This window comes from Neomonachus schauinslandi, chromosome 6, assembly GCF_002201575.2.
Source record: "Neomonachus schauinslandi chromosome 6, ASM220157v2, whole genome shotgun sequence".
Taxonomy (NCBI): Eukaryota; Metazoa; Chordata; class Mammalia; order Carnivora; family Phocidae; genus Neomonachus; species Neomonachus schauinslandi.
This window is the reverse complement of record NC_058408.1, coordinates 109,418,108-109,437,806: the sequence shown is the minus strand read 5'-3', so window position 1 is coordinate 109,437,806 and position 19,699 is coordinate 109,418,108. Positions and strand designations below refer to the sequence as shown.

General features: G+C 38.2%; 1 protein-coding gene across 4 annotated transcripts in view; it reads right to left on the bottom strand.

Moving 5' to 3' along the window:
* The window catches only part of NRG3 (neuregulin 3), a 1,029,538-nt gene that overhangs the window by 111,136 nt on the left and 898,703 nt on the right, over nt 1-19,699 (bottom strand). For 2 of the 4 annotated variants that reach the window (XM_044916509.1, XM_021699954.2), the window contains exon 4: nt 7,662-7,688. In XM_044916509.1, coding sequence (XP_044772444.1) covers nt 7,662-7,688 — 27 coding nt within the window. The remainder of the gene's footprint in view (nt 1-7,661; nt 7,689-19,699) is intronic. The other 2 variants (XM_044916510.1, XM_044916511.1) reach the window with 1 other exon arrangement.

Genomic DNA, 19,699 nt, shown 5'->3' with positions numbered 1-19,699 from the left:
AGAACCAGTATTATCTTCACTCCCCTGCATCTTTAGATATTCTATCCATCATTCATTTTTTTTTTTAAATCTCTCCAATGCAAAACTTCATTTGGCTTCTGAAGCATTTGTCAGGGAGAAGTGAATATAACAGTACATTCTTTTTTTTTTTTTAAGATTTTATTTATTTATTAGAGAGAGCGTGAGATAGAGAGCATGAAGTGGGGGAAGGGCAGAGGAAGAGGGAGAAGCGGACCCCTCGCTGATCAGGGAGCGTGACGCGGGGCTCAATCCCAACACCCTGGGATCATGACCTGAGCCCAAAGGCAGGGCTTAACTGGCACCCACCATTTGGTTTTTTAACCTCAGTGACAGTTACTTTCCATTGACAATCTGAACATCTTTGTTGCTCTTTTTTTCTAGCACACTTAAGGAGATCTTTGGGATCTACTATGAACTTATGTACATTTTAGATTAATTGACATATATATGTAATCAACTTGATACTGGCTAAAGTCTCACATTCTTTTGAGTCTAATTTGACAATCCAAAAATCCAGTCTTTTCTGTTAGATCTTAATTTTCTCTATCCAATAAAATAGCAGTCACTGCTTATAAAAGTTCAGAAAATTTTTAAGTGTTTAAGCTATGGCTTTATTTATTCCATAATAAAAATATTGCCCTAGAAGCAATTGGAAGGTCCAATCATAGCTGATCTTGATCCTACATATAGCATTTCATTGTCCCCAATTTACCTATCACTAAATTGATATAATCTGTGCTTCATCATATTACAAAAGAAGTTCATGGAAGTCTATCCAGCTTTTGCTGCAGTCTACGTGAAACTCCTAATTTAGTCATTTAGCAGCTTTATGAAAAATTATAGTATTAACTTGGCAAAAATGTAGTCATCCTATGTCAGCCTTCAGTGAATAGCACTGTATTTCCAAATTGTTCACAACAAAAACTTTTTTCAGTGTCTGCAAATTAAATTTTATTAACCAATTCTGGAATCTGATCTACAAAAGTATTTACAGAAATGTCGATTTTCTCCTTTGTACAAATCGCAATTACTGTATCTGCATATTTTCCAGTGCATCTCTTGGTTGTAACCATTCCTCAAAGAAGACCACTGGAAGTTTTCATTTTCACCTGAAAATTCTGTCAGATTTTAATTTATTTCACTTATGGTTGTGACTGTTTAGAGACTTTTACTTCTAACCACTGGAGGTACAAATACGTGCTAATGACTAGTATCAGATTAATCATATATATATATTATATTATCAAAATGTTGTAATACCAAAATATTATCCTAACGTGTGGCGAGGCTAACTTCAGAACAATCAAACCAAATCAAGATATCTCTTCATTCAAAAAAAAAAAAAGAAAAAGAAAAAAAAGAGAAAAAGAAAAATACTTGGAGGGGTTTGTGATCAGGAGCTGAATTTTAGCACTTGTACTGGGACCTATGTTAAAAAAAAATCATCATGTAAAGAGAGGAAGTGGCCATATTACTAAAGAGAAAAATAACTTAAAAAATAAGATTGTGTAGGGCGCCTGTGTGGTTTAGTTGGGTAAGCGACTGCCTTCGGCTCAGGTCATGATCCCAGGGTCCTGGGATCGAGTCCTGCATCGTGCTCCCTGCTCAGCGGGGAGCCTGCTTCTCCCTCTCCCTCTGCCTGCCGCTCCCCCTGCTTATGCTCTCTCTCTCTGTCAAGTAAATAAATAAAATCTTTAAAAAAATAAGATTGTGTAAATGTTTCTTAGCAGAAGCTTGGGAAGTCACTGGGGAGATGATTCTGCTCACTATTCCATTTGGGAAATGTCTCCTATCAGAGGAGATGGATGTGTAATGTCGTTATACCCCAGTGGCATTCAACAGTTAAGACCACCTGACTAATGTCACTCAACACAGTCTGTAATTACCAAGAAACTTCAAATACAACACATTTCTGTAGCTCATCCTACAAGAGACTATGACGACCAGCCAATGTGAGCCTTTTTGTGCACCTGTCAGTTATAATTCTGAATGTAAAGCTAAAGACTGGCATTTGGTTCAGTTTTCATTTTCTCATAGCTTGGATAATGTGGGTTATCACCCAAATTCTTATAGCCTCATGGAACTTGGAAAACATTACCTTTAACCCTTAGGATTAACTTCATTGCCACTTGAAGCATTTCCAGAGTGATCACGAAGCCCTCACTGGGGGACATGCCCAGCAGTTAGGCCCCGGCAGAATTCAGGAGCTCTGAAGGAAGGTAGACTAAGGTTCAAATTCTGTATTTGCCATCTCCTTGCTCTTTAGAGAGATATTTCAGCTAAACAGACCTCAGTTTTGTCATTTACAAGATAAGGATATACAGACTTCCTATCTCATTCATTGTTTTTACTTTTTAAAGTTCAGTGAGATGATCTAAATTTTGAGGCACTGTCAAATATTAAATAATGTTAACTTATTACTCTGCCACATCTAATTTCTCACGTAATTTAATATGGCAAAGGGCATATAAAAAAGTAAACAAATATTCTTGATTGCATCCCCTCTGCAAACACATATACAGACACATTAATCCATAAGTTACCATTTTGTTTGATAAGAAAACATGATATATTCAATGAATGAAAACAGTTTTGTTCTACATAAGTCAGAAATTTCAGCATAGAGAAAAAGAATTGTCACTTCTGTATCTCTAATGCCAATTCACAAATTTGGGGCATATACATGCACTCATTTGACTGACACACCAGCCTGTTAGATTTAAAGGAACACACGCCAAATCACTCATAATAAGCATTATAGCTTTAGGGAAAAGATCCCCACTTTATATCATCCAGACAGAATTAGAAACTAGACACTTCTCAGGAGATTATCTTCAGTTTTTACTTAAATATACTAAAACAACTATTTTACATGACAGAATGAGGAGATGCTCAATATATGGTGAAGTTTGAAATAATGACCTTATCAATTCTAAAACTATACACATATTTTAGACCACAGAGTTTGAATATAACACATTTCTAAGCCTCTCCTTATAGCAAACCCAGAATTTCATTCTTTTTGCTTTTTTAACTTCAAAATACAGAGATTATTCTAGAATGACTTTTTCAGATTTTAGTTATCTCTAAATACTACTAAAGGAGTTAGTAATCTCCTTTTCCCAAGTTCTATAAACCTTTTGATTTAAAAAATTATACTAGGGTTTACTCAATCAAAATCTGCATAAATACGTTATCTTTAAAACAATGTCAAATCACAAACAAGACATTTAACTGGCAGAGTTCCTTTTATTTTTCCATATGAAAATGAAATTTGCATGAAAGATCTCCCACACAATCTTCAGCTCTCCCTATGGTTTGCTAATACGTTTGCAAGTGGCGTTGCACCTGCTTTTATACAAACATCTTTGATGCCTATAGCATCCAATGCATCAGGGTATTGTCAAAGAAATAGCTGCATAACAAAGAGCTCAAATGGATATAATGAGATATGCTCCATGATTGAGCACCTGACACTACAGCAAGATACTTCTCAGATGAGAAATCCCTCTTCATGATAAATGTGCCTTCCAAATTTTGGCCAGTCTGACATGCCCTTTGGCCATCTGTCTCCTCTGGACATTTGGGTGGATTTCTCAATGAGTGTTTGTGCTTAGGGTGAAGTGTGTCTACTCCATCTCTTGATCTTTTCACCCTGTGTGGAAAACTGGAACATCTGACCTTAAAAATCTCAATTTTCCCTCATGCATGCATACTGAGTAGGTTGTCACTAATTCAAGAAATATTTTTGATTACTGACTTAATATAAACTCTGATTTTACATTTTTTTCACAAACACAATTTTGTGTTTCCATGTACCTTCAAGTTCCTGCTCTATTTAAATCAGTTAACTTTATTTTTTTAAACTGATACCGTATTCCAGGACAGTATGTGTTGTTGATATGTCCATTGTACTGGTCCCAGAAGCATCATTAAGAAAAATTCATGAATATAATTAAGGACAAATCCTTCTGAATGTTGACAGTTTTATGGTCATTAGGTTTAGCATGGCTTATATGATAAGATAATTAGTCCTTGAAATTAATAAATCGACTCAGAAAAGCTTTTTGGTTAAGTGTTTTTACTGAAGTTGATAGGCTTTCGTTGGTCCTAAAGCAGTGACTCTAGGTAGCTTATGGACCCAGATAGAGAGACTGAAATAGCAAGGCTCACCCTAATGTGGAAGAAATACAGAGCTGGGACAGATTTGGACTATGGTATCACTCAATACAGTTTATCCACTTTGGCTAATACTCAGCTTACATGTCTCCTCCCCCAGGAAGCTGTCTCTGAATTTCCCAAACACCTTTAGATGCTTTTTTAAAATTCACTTTTTCCTTCTTTGTACCTTGCCTATGTCATTTTGATAGCACCTGTTAATATTACCTCAATTATGTGTAGTTTTCTTTCTTTTCAGTCTTTTGGGCATTAAAGGATGTGGCTTATATATCTGCATCTTCAGCATCTTATCCATCTGGCATACGGTAAGTGTGAGAAGTATATGTTGATTAAATAATAATAGGAATCTTGTTGAGTCATATGATTTGGAGTTCCTGCTTTAAATAGGAATTTATTAAACTGCACAAAGTATTCAGCTTTTGAGTCTGATCAGTGACATAGACTTGCCACTGGGAATACAAAGACTTGGGGAAAAGAGCTGTGTGCTTCATATCATCATTTTGGGATCTGAGTCCCAACTCAAGGAAAGATGAAAGTAACATTGCCCAAAGTAAGAATGATGAAAGTTGAGAAGAAAGCTATTCTAGAACTCATTAAAACAGAACTGGCGCTGATCATTTTAGGTACTCCAATATACTGACATGCTTAGTTTATAGAGACTATGCCCACATTTCTGCTTCCCAGCTGTATTTATGCTAGAGAAGTCATATTACTGGCATGTAAGGTAGTAACCTTCAGTGGAAGGAATTTTACCCATATGGACTCTAAAATCACAAGTTAAATCTGAAAATATATGTTCCCAAAGCAACAAAAAGAATTTTATATATTCAGTTAGAATATGGGTGGGGGTGAACACTCTCTGGAACTAGTAAGTTCAGTGGAAAGAGTTCATTCACTAACCTATTCACCATTTCAAACAAGCCTTCATTAGTTGTCATTATCTGTATACATGCTACATATTCCCTTCTGACTTCTTGCTCAACCCCTTCTGTACAAGGCAATCTCTACTGCCGGAGTCAAATATTCACACATTGAGAACTCATTTCCTATAAGGCTTTATAGCTACGATTTGACACCAAGTTTTGCAAGACTCACTATAACCGTAGTCTTGAGATTCTTATAGGTGAACTACACAATTACCTATTATTTTTCACCTACCAGTAACTGAAGTCTTGTAAATGTTTTAACACAGACTTTTTAATACATATGTTGGTACCCTAGCAAACTGTTACCATAACTTATCTGTCACTGGAGGTCCTCAGGAAAAGCCCAATAAGATGGTGATGGGTCCAGTTTTTTTTTTTAACAGTTATAATTAACATCAGTGCAGCAATTTATGTTTACCTAACCATAGCCATACCACTTGTGGAGTCTAAAGCTAGCCCAGCCCCACCTACCAGCTATATGGTGTTTCCTATATATGCAGTCATTCTGTTACATAACTTCTGGAACCTCTATTCTCAAAGCCTGCAATCACCATAATCCAGTGGGGGCAAATTTCTGTATCCACTAGATCCAGTACCCACTATCCACAAAGTGACTGTTGATGTTCAGACTTCCATGTTGTTAATCCCCACCATCACTGGTAAATGAGGAAAGTACAAGCCACGTATCCTTCTCACAATTTATACTCTTCTACATGACCCTGCCCATAATTTTCTGTAATTTCTGACCCATATGACTATAATCTGCTCCCCATGCCAACAATATGCTTGAGTACTCCCACGATAACTATTCATCGATTACATTCAGGTAGCTAGCCTTTTGTCACTTCCTTCCACATCTACCTTACATTCCATGATGCTTCATTTGAATATTATTATCCTGAATTTCATTGCCCTTATGATTTTTCATCTCATCTATTCTAGCAAAACCCCAAGCCTGCAGGAATTGAGCTGTCTGCTTTTTCAATGATATAATACCCAGATAATAGAACACTAATGAAAAATACCACATAACAGGGAAGATCAATTCCAGTATAAATATTAAATCACTAAGCTCTAATCAACCCTAAAAACTTCCAGCAGTACACTACAAACTTGACATCTTCTCTCAATATATCAGAGGTAGCCGGAACTCAACATTTCCAAACCTAATCTAGTAAAACATTTCCCATAAATCTGTTCTTCTTCCAGTGTTCTTTTTCAGTAAATGGGCCTAACTTTTATCTAAATAGGCAAACTATAAACCCTGTATCATCTTTGATAATCTCCCTTTTCTAACCTTCAACATTAATTCTTCTCAAATATTTGTTGATACCATGTCCTAAATATCGATCATTTTCTCCATATCCTCCACAATCACACTAGTCGAAGGTAATATCATCTTGCCTGAAATAGGTCTTAGGAAAATCTCAACTGTATATCTATGGTTTATTACCTATTATCTGTAAGCTTACTAGACTGTGTCATTGGACCGGTTTTTTTGTCCATTTTTACAATTTTTTTATCTCTAATATTTTGCATTTTTTCTTTGCTTATAGTGAGCACTTGATAATTATTTGCTGAATGAATGGGTGAATAGATAAAGGAATACAATTAAACTTATAAATATTACCACAATAACCATATTCACATATGAAGTATCAATATCTATATTATATAAGAGAAAAATTTGAATTTCAACAAAAGCCAAAGAAGCAAAGAATTATTAATTTGGATTTCAAGTTTAGGTCTTCTCAATTTCACTAACTTTAACTCCTGAGTATCACTCCGTTTTAGCACCATGATGTATATCAAACCCATAAAATGTTTTTATTTTTTAATTTTTTATTTTACTTATGAAATAGACTCAGAAAAGTATGTTCAATTCTTAATGTAATTATCTATGAACATAACAACAATAATAATAATAATAGTTCCTGAACATAATAATAATCCTGTGGAAGACATCCTAATGCTTTTAAAAATATACCATTCACTGCAACTACTTTCACAAGAAATATTTTAATTTTGTAAATGGAAATGTTTATATAGCCCATACTCCAAATTGATTGATACTAAAATGTATACAAAATAATCATCATGCAAAAGGAAAATGAATTAGAGCGGAAAATAACAAAACTAACATTTTTAAGCCATCACTATTATTTTCAATCATTTATTGTTTGCCATCTTGTAGACATTGTGCTAAGCAATTTACATGTGCAGTAAAATAGGAACTATTATCATCCCTATTTTACAGATAAGAAAATTGAGAAATAGAGCAAACAAAGCCAGGAGCCAAATCCAAACTCTATGATTCCAGAACTGCACTTAACATTCAATTGCCTTCCCGGTAAGTAATTAAGTCTTTCATTTTGAGCCATTACTTAGTGAAAAATCGACAAAAACACTTTTTACTACTAACAGCATCTGATAATGAGACATTTCAATTATAATCAGATGGGGAAGGAGAATACTATATACATTATGAAACTTAGGTTTTTCTGGATATTTAAGGAGCAAATTGTTTAGTCTTACCCATGAATTCAATCCCCAAGTGGTCTGCTACACCGAAGTCAGCATGTGAGGAAGAGAAACAGAAAAAGAGAAAAGATTAGAAAAAAATCCCACACAGAATTCAATGCTTTAAGACTGACCTTTCAAGGCAAAGAATATGTCTTTATTTTAACAACCATTTTTTGAGACAGATAATTATAGATTGCCCACAGTTAGGGTTGCTCTAAACACTGACTCGTATTTTCCAATGGCCTGGAGCTTTAAATGAAATAATATTGCATCAATTACCGAGTATGCTAAGTATAAATTTGGCAAAATGGAAAAGAAAAAGAAATGGGAAAAGAAAAGTAAAAGAAACAAAAAGAGTTCACACAAAGAATGTATTTTCAGAACTCATGATATTTTATGTAGAATAACTACTTGTTCAATATAAATTTATCTGGACCTCTATGTTGATAATATGCCATAAAGAACTGCATGAAACCTTAACCAGGCCCTCTTCACCTTCATAAAAATGACATGATACTGGATTTTTTTCCCCTTTATTTGTTAGATGAGAAACCTGTGTTTCAGTGAGACTAAAGTCTTACACTGTCCCATATGAAGCAGATCCAGGGCACAAATCCGACCCATCAGTCTTAGGACTATTAAACTTGGCAGTGCTTCCTATCAAAAATGCATGACAGATGTGTCTGTCTGTTTCCCATGCATGTGGACATCTGACCATTTTGACCCACTAATAATGTCTGTCTGTGGTCACAGTGATAAACCCAGCCTGGATATACCCAGGCACTCAACCATAGAGGTTTGTTTATTTAAATGGTGATTTCTTGGGGCGCCTGGGGGGCTCAGTCAGTTAAGCAGCTGATAGGTCTTGATCTATCTCCTTCAGCTCAGGTCTTGATCCCAGGGTCCTGGGATTGAGCCCTGCGTTGGGCTCCTTGCTCAGCAGGGAGTCTGCTTATCCCTCTCCCTCTTTCTCTCTGTCTCCTGCTTTCTCTCTCTCTCTCTCTAGTTCTCACTCTTGCTCTCTCTCAAGTAAATAAATAAAATATTTAAAAAATTGGTGCTTTCTTTTGATTATTCAGTTATTCACTCATTCACTTTTAAAATTCATTGTGTTATTTAATGATGGTTTTTGTTGTAGTAATATATTTCTTAAATGAGAATACATGAAAAAAAGTATTGCTACAATTGTATTTGTTTCTAAGACTAATTACTGGGCTTCCTTTTCTGAATTTTCTATTTAGAAAAGAAGCTTTTCTTTTTAGAAAATACACATTTAGTTATCTTGACTATTTTAGTGCCTTTCTTTTTTGTGAATAATTCATGTTTTAATTTTATCGTGGTAAAATATATATAACATAAAACCTGTCATTTTAACCATTTTGAATATACAATTTAGTGGCATTAATTACATTCACAATGCTATGCAACCATCACCACAGGAATTCCAAAACTTTTCCATCACTCCAAAGAGAAACTGTACCCACAAAGCAATAATTTCTCATTTCCTTCTCCCCTCAGCCCCTGGTAACCTCTAACCTATTTTCTGTCTTTATGAATTTGCTCATAAGTAGTTCATTTATAAAGTAATTAATTGAAACATGTCTTTTATAGAAAAAAGATGGTAACAATGCTTTTTTTGAAAGTAGATGCATTATTTTCTTTACATGGCTTTTTTTTTTTTTTGACTGCTTACTATATACCATGATAGATACCTAACACACTTTCATGAAAAGACAGGATTTTTGTTCTCAAGTGATTCAGAAATCAGAGGGAGCCCACAGAGAAAAAGTGCTGTTAATATTTTGTACCAGTGCTATAAGGGAAAACCAGAACGTGTGCATTGGAAGGAGAGGCCAACGACGCATAAGCTTGCTCCTGGGAGAAACAATATGCCATATGAAAGAATAGGATTGTAGAAAAGTTGCAAGACTATGTTTGGGTTCTTGTGCGAATAAGAAGCTTTCTGATGGTGTGCACTTGGGGCCCTCGAGAGATAGCTGTGGTATTTAAAAACAGGGATTTTAGTGAGATTACCCCTCATGAACCTAAAAGGAAGAAAAAAAAGATTAGGAATAAAAAACTTTTGCAAACAATTGGAACAGATGTGCAGGAAAGAAGTCAGAAGAAGAAAGTATACTGAAATATGGGAACAGACCAAGATGTCCATGATATGACTAGGCAGTTAGAAAGCCATTAGGCCCTCAGCCTGGTTGAACAAGAACTCTCTAGGGGAGCTGAGGTGGCTCAGAAATGGCTGTTTGTCTGCTGTTTGTTTTGCCAGAAAATAGAATCAATGGTCATTCTTCATTCTTTCCCACAGCCTCGGCAGCTCCACTTCTATATGTGATGGGGGATATGGAGAATCAGACTTTGTGAGTCTGGAGATTGCACCAAGAAGTGAGTGGCATGCTTGGTAAATTTGAGGGCAATCTGAAGTTTTTAAGCCACAATAAATTCAGGACCAGTAGAAGAGGCAAACCAGAATTTGATATTTATCTAAACACCGAGAGGTAAGGAGAATTTTTTTTTTTTTAAGATTTTATTTATTTATTTGACAGAGAGAGAGAGTGAGCACAAGCATGAGGAGCGGCAGGCAGAGGGAGAGGGAGAAGCAGACACCCCAATGAGCAGGAGCCCAATATGGGGCTCAGTCCCAGGACCCTGAGATCATGACCTGAGCCGAAGGCAGACGCTTAACCAACTGAGCCACCCAGCTGACAGAAAGTTAAGTAGAATTCTTTTTTTTTTTTAAAGATTTTATTTATTTATTTGACAGAGAGAGAGATAGCGAGAGCAGGAACACAAGCAGGGGGAGTGGGAGAGCGAGAAGCAGGCTTCCTGCCGAGCAGGGAGCCCAATGTGGGACTCGATCCCAGGACCCTGGGATCATGACCTGAGCCGAAGGCAGACGCTTAATGACTGAGCCACCCAGGCGCCCCTTAAGTAGAATTCTTAAGGAAAGGACATCTGTCTTCTCTTAACATAGCAGAAAAGTTACATCTAATTATTACAGTTGCAATTCTCAGAAATACTACCAAGCAAGGTGCCATTTATATTCTTGAATTTTATAGAGAAATTATTTTTTAATTTTTATAATGAAGTTCATGAAAACTGACACCACTGAAACATACAAATAAAAAGATTGTTTAAAATCTCTCCCTCTGGAGGGCAGAGCAAGATGGCGGAGGAGTAGGAGACCTGGATTTCGTCTCCTCTCAGGAATTCAGCTGGATAGAGATCAAACCATTCTGAACACCTACAAACTCAACAGGAGATCGAAGAAAAGAAGAGCAACAACTCTCTCATCAGAAAAGCGACCACTTTCTGGAAGGTAGGACGTGCGGAGAAGTGAATCCGAGGCGATATTCGGGAGGATAGACGGCGGGGGAGGGGCCTCCGGCGGCCGCTTCTGGCAAGCGATAGAGCCGCGGAGCACAAAATCGGAACTTTTAAAAGTCTGCTCTGCCGAGGGACGTCGCTCTGGTGGCTAAGCAGGGAGTAGAACCCTCCGGGACAGTGTGGTCTCAGGACCCTCGGGGTCACAGAAAGACCGGGGGTGCCTGAGTGCGGCAGAGCTCCCAGGTATCGGAGCAGGGAAGCCGGCTGCAGAGGCGGAGGCCAGGCACGGGCTCTCAGCTCGGGGTTGCCATAAACCGTGATCCGCGGCACAGTCGGGCCCCTGCTCCTCCAGCAGGGACCCAACAAGCAGCAGATCCGGGGAGACTCACCTTCCTCCCCCGGGAGGAGCTGCACGGGAGTGCGCTGCAGGGATCTGCTGGGTTTGGAGACTCCACCCGGGGTCGGGTGCCAGAGATAGAAACGCGTGGTCACAGGCCGGGTGAGCACGGAGTGCGGCTGGAGACCGGGGAGACGGGAGTGACTGACGGCTTTTCTCTGGGGGCTCACTGAGAGGCGGGGCCCCGAGTTCTCGGCTCCTCCGGGGCAGAGATTGGGAGGCCGCCATTTTCACTCTCCGCCTCCAAAGCTGTACGGAAAGCTCGCAGGGAACAAAAGCTCCGGAGAGCAAACCCGAGCAGATTACTGAGCTCGGACCGGGCAAGGGCGGGGCAATTCCACCTCCGACAAAGACATTTGGGAACCACGGCAACAGGCCCCTCCCCAGAAGATCAGCGAGAACAGCCAGCCAAGACCAAGTTTACCCATCAATGAGAACGGCAGAACTCCAGCGCTAGGGGAATACTGTACATAGAATTCATGGCTTTTTTACCATGATTCTTTAGACTTTCAAAGTTAATTTTTTTTTAACTGTCTTTTTTTCTTTTTTTTTTTTGAATTTTCTTTTTCCCTTTTTCAACCAACATCTTATCAATCCCTTTTTTTAAAAAACCATTTTTATTTTTCATTTTTAGAGTCATATTCTATCCCTTCATAGTAGTTACCCGTATTTTTGGCATATATATATGTGTTCTCTCTTTAAAATTTTGAGATAGTTTCTTCTAACAGATTAAAATATACCCTAAATCTCTAGTATATGGTTTATTCTACTCCCCTGCCTGATCACATTCTCTCCCTTTTTTCTTTCTTTTTTCTCTTTTTTTAAATCCTCTTCTTTCTTCAAACAACTTCTTATCAATTCCTTTTATAAAATTTTTTATAATTTCCATCTTTACAGTCATATTCCATCCCTTCATCAGATCAACCCTTATTTTTTGTACATATATAAGTTTTTCTTTCTTTAAAATTTTGGGAGGCACTTTCTTCTAAAAGACCAAAACACACCCCAAATCTAGTGTGTGGCACTGATCTATACCAGCCTGATCATATTTGATCACATTCTGGTTTTTTTTGTTGTTGTTGCTGTTTGTTTTTGTTTGTTTTTATCTTTATCTTTTTCTTTTTCTTTTTTCATTCTTTCTGTTTCTTTTTCAACTGCTTCAGGTCTTTTCTGATTTGTTTAGAGTATATTTTCTGGGGACGTTGTTACTCTGCTAGCATTTTGTTCTCTCATTAATCTATTCTCCTCTGAACAAAATGACAAGATGGAAAAAATCACCTCAACAAAAAGAACAAGAGGTAGTACCGACTGCCAGGGACCTACTCAATACGGACATTAGTACGATGTCAGATCTAGAGTTCAGAATCATCACTTTAAAGATACTAGCTGGGCTTGAAAAAAATGGAAGTTATTAGAGAAACCCTTTCTGGAGAAGTAAAAGAACTAAAATCTAACCAAGTAGAAATCAAAAAGGCTATTAATGAGGTGCAATCAAAAAGGGGGGCGCTAACTGCTAGAATAAATGAGGCAGAAGAGAGAATCAGTAATATAGAAGACGAAATGATGGAAAATAAAGAAGCTGAGAAAAAGAGAGATAAACAACTACTGGATCACGAGGGCAGAATTCGAGAGATAAGTGATACCATAAGATGAAACAACATTAGAATAATTGGGATCCCAGAAGAAGAAGAAAGAGAGAGAGGGGCAGAAGGTATAATGGAGCAAATTATAGCAGAGAACTTCCCTAATTTGGGGAAGGAAACAGGCATCAAAATCCAGGAAGCACAGAGAACCCCTCTCAAAATCAATAAAAATAGGTCAACACCCCGACATCTAATAGTAAAACTTACGAGTCTCATAGACAAAGAGAAAATCCTGAAAGCAGCTCGGGAGAAGAGATATGTAACCTACAAGGGTAGAAACATTAGATTGGCAACAGACCTATCCACAGAGACCTGGCAGGCCAGAAAGGACTGGCAGGATATATTCAGAGCACTAAATGAGAAAAATATGCAGCCAAGAATACTCTATCCAGCTAGGCTGTCATTGAAAATTGAAGGAGAGATAAAAAGCTTCCAGGACAAACAAAAACTAAAGGAATTTGCAAACACAAAACCAGCCCTACAGGAAATCTTGAAAGGGGTCCTCTAAGCAAAGAGAGAGCCTAAAAGCAACATAGACCAGAAAGGAACATAGACAATATAGGGTAACAGTCACCTTACAGGCAATACAATGGCACTAAATTCCTATATTTCAATAGTTACCCTGAATGTAAATGGGCTCAATGCCCCAATCAAAAGACACAGGCTATCAGACTGGATTAAAAAACAAGACCCATTGATATGCTGTCTGCAAGAGACTCATTTTCGACCCAAAGACAGCCCCAGATTGAAAGTGAGGGGGGTGGAAAACCATTTACCATGCTAATGGACACCAAAAGAAAGCTGGGGTGGCAATCCTTATATCAGACAAATTAGATTTTAAACCAAAGACTGTAATAAGAGATGAGGAAGGACATTATATCCTACTTAAAGGGTCTATCCAACAAGAAGATCTAACAATTGTACATATCTATGCCCCTAACATGGGAGCAGTCAATTCTATAAGCCAATTAATAACAAAAGCAAAGAAACACATCGACAACAATACAATAATAGTGGGGGACTTTAACACCCCCTCACTGAAATGGACAGATCGCCTAAGCAAAAGATCAACAAGGAAATAAAGACTTTAAATGACACACTGGACCAAATGGACTTCACAGACATATTCAGAACATTCCATCCCAAAGCAACGGAATACACATTCTTCTCTAGTGCCCATGGAACATTCTCCAGAATAGATCACATCCTAGGTCATAAATCAGGTCTCAACCGGTACCAAAAGATTGGAATCATTCCCTGCCTGTTTTCAGTCCACAATGCTTTGAAACTAGAACTCAATCACGAGAGGAAAGTCGGAAAGAACTCAAATACATGGAGGCTAAAGAGCATCCTACTGAAGAATGAATGGGTCAACCAGGAAATTAAAGAAGAATTAAAAAAATACATGGAAACCAATGAAAATGAAAACACAACTATTCAAAATCTTTGGGATGCAGCAAAGGCAGTCCTAAGAGGAAAGTATATAGCAATACAAGCCTTTCTCAAGAAGCAAGAAAGGTCTCAAGTACACAACCTAACCTTACACCTAAAGGAGCTGGAGAAAGAACAGCAAATAAAGCCTAAACCCAGCAGGAGAAGAGAAATAATCAAGATCAGAGCAGAAATCAATGAAATAGAAACTAAAAGAACAGTAGAACAGATCAACGAAACTAGGAGCTGGTTCTTTGAAAGAATTAACAAGATTGATAAACCCCTGGCCAGACTTATCAAAAAGAAAAGAGAAATGACCCAAATCAACAAAATCATGAATGAAAGAGGAGAGATCACAACCAACACCAAAGAAATACAAACAATTATAAGAACATATTATGAGCAACTCTATGCCAGCAAATTTGATAACCTGGAAGAAATGGATGCATTCCTAGAGATGTACCAACTACCAAAACTGAACCAGGATGAAATAGAAAACCTGAACAGACCTATAACCACTAAGGAAATTGAAGCAGTCATCAAAAATCTCCCAAAAAACAAAAGCCCGGGACCAGATGGCTTCCCAGGGGAATTCTACCAAACATTTCAAGAAGAATTAATACCTATTCTTCTGAAACTGTTCCAAAAAAATAGAAATGGAAGGAAAACTTCCAAACTCATTTTATGAGGCCAGCATTACCTTGATCCCAAAACCAGACAAAGACCCCATCAAAAAGGAGAATTACAGACCAATATCCCTGATGAACATGGATGCAAAAATTCTCACCAAAATATTAGCCAATAGGATCCAACAGTACATTAAAAGGATTATTCACCATGACCAAGTGGGATTTATACCTGGGCTGCAAGGTTGGTTCAACATCCGCAAATCAATCAATGTGATACAATACATTAACAAAAGAAAGAACAAGAATCATATGATCCTCTCAATAGATGCAGAAAAAGCTTTTGACAAAGTACAGCATCCTTTCTTGATCAAAAATCTTCAGAGTATAGGGATAGAGGGGACATACCTCAATATCATAAAAGCCATCTATGAAAAACCTACAGCGAATATCATTCTCAATGGGGAAAAACTGAGAGCTTTCCCCCTAAGGTCAGGAACGCGGCAGGGATGTCCACTATCACCACTGCTATTCAACATAGTATTGGAAGTCCTAGCCACAGCAATCAGACAACAAAAAGAAATCAAAGGCATCCAAATTGGCAAGGAAGAAGTCAAACTCTCACTCTTTGCAGATGATATGATACTTTATGTGGAAAACCCAAAAGACTCCACCCCAAAACTGCTAGAACTCATACAGGAATTCAGTCAAGTGGCAGGATATAAAATCAATGCACAGAAGTCAGTGGCATTCCTATACACCAACAACAAGACAGAAGAAAGAGAAATTAAGGAGTCGATCCCATTTACAATTGCACCCAAAACCATAAGATACCTAGGAATAAATCTAACCAAAGAGACAAAGGATCTGTACTCAGAAAACTATCAAATACTCATGAAAGAAATTGAGGAAGACACAAAGAAATGGAAAAACGTTCCATGCTCATGGATTGGAAGAACAAATATTGTGAAGATGTCAATGCTACCTAGAGCAATCTACACATTCAATGCAATCCCCATCAAAATACCATCCACTTTTTTCAAAGAAATGGAACAAATAATCCTAAAATTTGTATGGAACCAGAAAAGACCCCGCATAGCCAGAGGAATGTTGAAAAAGAAAAGCAAAGCCGGCGGCATCACAATTCCGGACTTCCAGCTCTATTACAAAGCTGTCATCATCAAGACAGCATGGTACTGGCACAAAAACAGACACATAGATCAATGGAACAGAATAGAGAGCCCAGAAATGGACCCTCAACTCTATGGTCAACTCATCTTTGACAAAGCAGGAAAGAATGTCCAATGGAACAAAGACAGTCTCTTCAACAAATGGTGTTGGGAAAATTGGATAGCCACATGCAGAAGAATGAAACTGGACCATTTCCTTACACCACACACAAAAATAGACTCCAAATGGTTGAAAGACCTCAATGTGAGACAGGAGTGCATCAAAATCCTAAAGGAGAACACACGCAGCAACCTCTTTGACCTCAGCCGAAGCAACTTCTTCCTAGAAACATCGCCAAAGGCAAGGGAAGCAAGGGCAAAAATGAACTATTGGGACTTCATCAAGATAAAAGCTTTTGCAAAGCAAAGGAAACAGTCAACAAAACCAAAAGACAACCGACAGAATGGGAGAAGATATTTGCAAATGACATATCAGATAAAGGGCTAGTATCCAAAATCTATAAAGAACTCATCAAACTCAACACCCAAAGAACAAAGAATCCAATCAAGAAATGGGCAGAAGACATGAACAGACATTTTTCCAAAGAAGACATCCAAATGGCCAACAGACACATGAAAAAGTGCTCAATATCACTCAGCATCAGGGAAATCCAAATCAAAACCTCAATGAGATACCACCTCACACCAGTCAGATTGGCTAAAATTAACAAGTCAGGAAATGACAGATGTTGGCGGGGATGCGGAGAAAGGGGAACCCTCCTACATTGTTGGTGGGAATGCAAGCTGGTGCAGCCACTCTGGAAAACAGTATGGAGGTTCCTCAAAAAGTTGAAAATAGAGCTACCATATGATCCAGCAATTGCACTACTGGGTATTTACCCCAAAGATACAAAAGTAGGGATCCGAAAGGGTACGTGCACCCTGATGTTTATAGCAGCACTGTCCACAATAGCCAAACTATGGAAAGAGCCAAGATGTCCATCGACAGATGAATGGATAAGGAAGATGTGGTATATATATACAATGGAATATTATGCAGCCATCAAAAGGAATGAGATCTTGCCATTTGCAACGACGTGGATGGAACTGGAGGGTATTATGTTGAGCGAAATAAGTCAAACAGAGAAAGACATGTATCATATGATCTCACTGCTATGAGGAATTCTTAATCGCAGGAAACAAACTGAGGGTTGCTGGAGTGGGGGGTGGGGTGGGAGGGATGGGGTGACTGGGTGATAGACACTGGGAAAGGTATGTGCTCTGGTAAGCGCTGTGAATTGTGCAAGACTGAATCTCAGATCTGTACCTCTGAAACAAATAATGCATTGTATGTTAAGGAAAAAAAAAAAAGAAGAAGAAGGTAGCGGGAGGGGAAGAATGAAGCGGGGGAAATCGGAGAGTAGACGAACCATGAGAGACGATGGACTCTGAAAAACAAACTGAGGGTTCTAGAGGGGAGGGGGGTGGGAGGATGGGTTAGCCTGGTGGTGGGTATTGAGGAGGGCACATTCTGCATGGAGCACTGGGTGTTATGCACAAACAATGAATCATGAAACACTACATCTAAAACTAATGATGTAATGTATGGGGATTAACATAAGAATAAAAAAAAAATAAAATCTCTCCCTCTCGTGTGTGCATACACACACACAACAGACACACACACACACTTCTATCATTTTATTAAAGTGCTAAAAACCGTGATCATTATTACAGGTCTGAAGCAACCAACAGGCTTTGTTTCACACAAAAGGATCAATGAAAATCTATGAAGAACATGAGTCATATACAGAACATAAACCATAATATTTCTCATAACCCTTCACTGGTTTGTCCTTTCCTTTTTTTTTTTGAAAGGAGGGTGGGAGGGTGGAGGGAGAGGGAGAGAGCCTGGGCATGGAACCTGACATAGGGTTCGATCTCAGGACCCTGATATCATGACCTGAGCCCCAGTCAAGAGTCAGACACTTAACAGACTGAGCCACCCAGGCGCCCCCCTCACTGGCTATTTCTTAAAGCAAACAGCCTTCCTGGGGATATTCAGGCCTGCATGAAAACAACAAGAGGGATATGATGAGAATTAATCAATTAATTTTTCATTTATTCATTCAGTCAACAAAGTACATGCCAAGAATTACACAGGTATTGGGGTAGGAGAGGAGGCATATACCTTAAGCAAAAACAGTTTGATTTCCCCTTTCATGGCATGTATTAGAATGTGCAATTTCTATCTTTTTAACTGTTTGATTAACTTTTTTCTGTTCTTAATTCCCTTCACTTGTGTCATCCATCCCTCCACCTCCCTCCCCTCTGGCAACCACCAGTTTGTTCTCTGTATTTATGAGTCTGTTTCTGTTTGTTTGTTCATTTGTTTTGTTTTGTTTAAATTCCACATATCAGTGAGATGATATGGTATTTGTCTTTCTCTGTCTGACTTATTTCACATAGCATAATACCTTCTAGGTCCATCCATGTTGTTGCAAATGACAACACCTCATTCTTTTTTTTATGGCTGAGTAATATTAACTTTTTATGGCTGAGTTTGATTAACTTTTATATGTAAAAATTGCAGTTCTTCTGGAATAATCACCCCTTTTGATTATATAATAGTGACTAATATTTACTGAGCATTTACTATTGCCAGGAACTGCTTAAAATATTATTTTGCAGACACTTAGAGGATTGTCAGTATCCTCATTTTGCAGATGAGGAACAGAGGCCTGGAGATGGGCCCAAACCTCCCTTCCACTGCATTGTTGTAAATGGTGGAAATGGAATTCAAACTAGGCAGCTGGACTCTTAGCCACCAGTTACATATACTCAGGGTTTACACTTGCCCTCCCTGTGAAGGAAAAGCAAATTTTTACAAAACTATCAGGTAATGAAATGTTCAGGGAGGAATTATTGAATCCACTTAAGAGAACAAATTATTTTCATGTATCCTCAGGCACTGTAGAAACAGGGCTTATTTACTTGTTCACCCGTAGTTGCCTGAGAAAGTGCCGAATATAAGCTAGGTGGAGGGGGGTTCCCTCTCTCCAAGGAACCAAACTGGCAAATCATTAATATTTCTTCATTGGTTACTAGTGAGTTCTTTTCTGATGAGGCTGGTCTAATTGAAGTGATGTGTTTGAACATACAGCAAGGGGTATATAAAGAGTTGTGTCTGAATATGTGCCAAACATTGAACCAAATAATCTCATAATTGGCAATATACTTAACAAATGACTGCAGCCCCGCTGCAGACCTGATAGATCCTTTTTTTTTTTTAAGATTTATTTATTTGAGAGAGAGAGAGGGAGAGAGCATGTGCAGGGGAAGAGGGGAAGGGCAGAAGGAGAGGGAGAGAGAATCCCAAGCGGTCTCCTTGCTGAGCACAGAGCCCAATGCAGGACTCAATTTCATGACCCTGAGATCATGACCT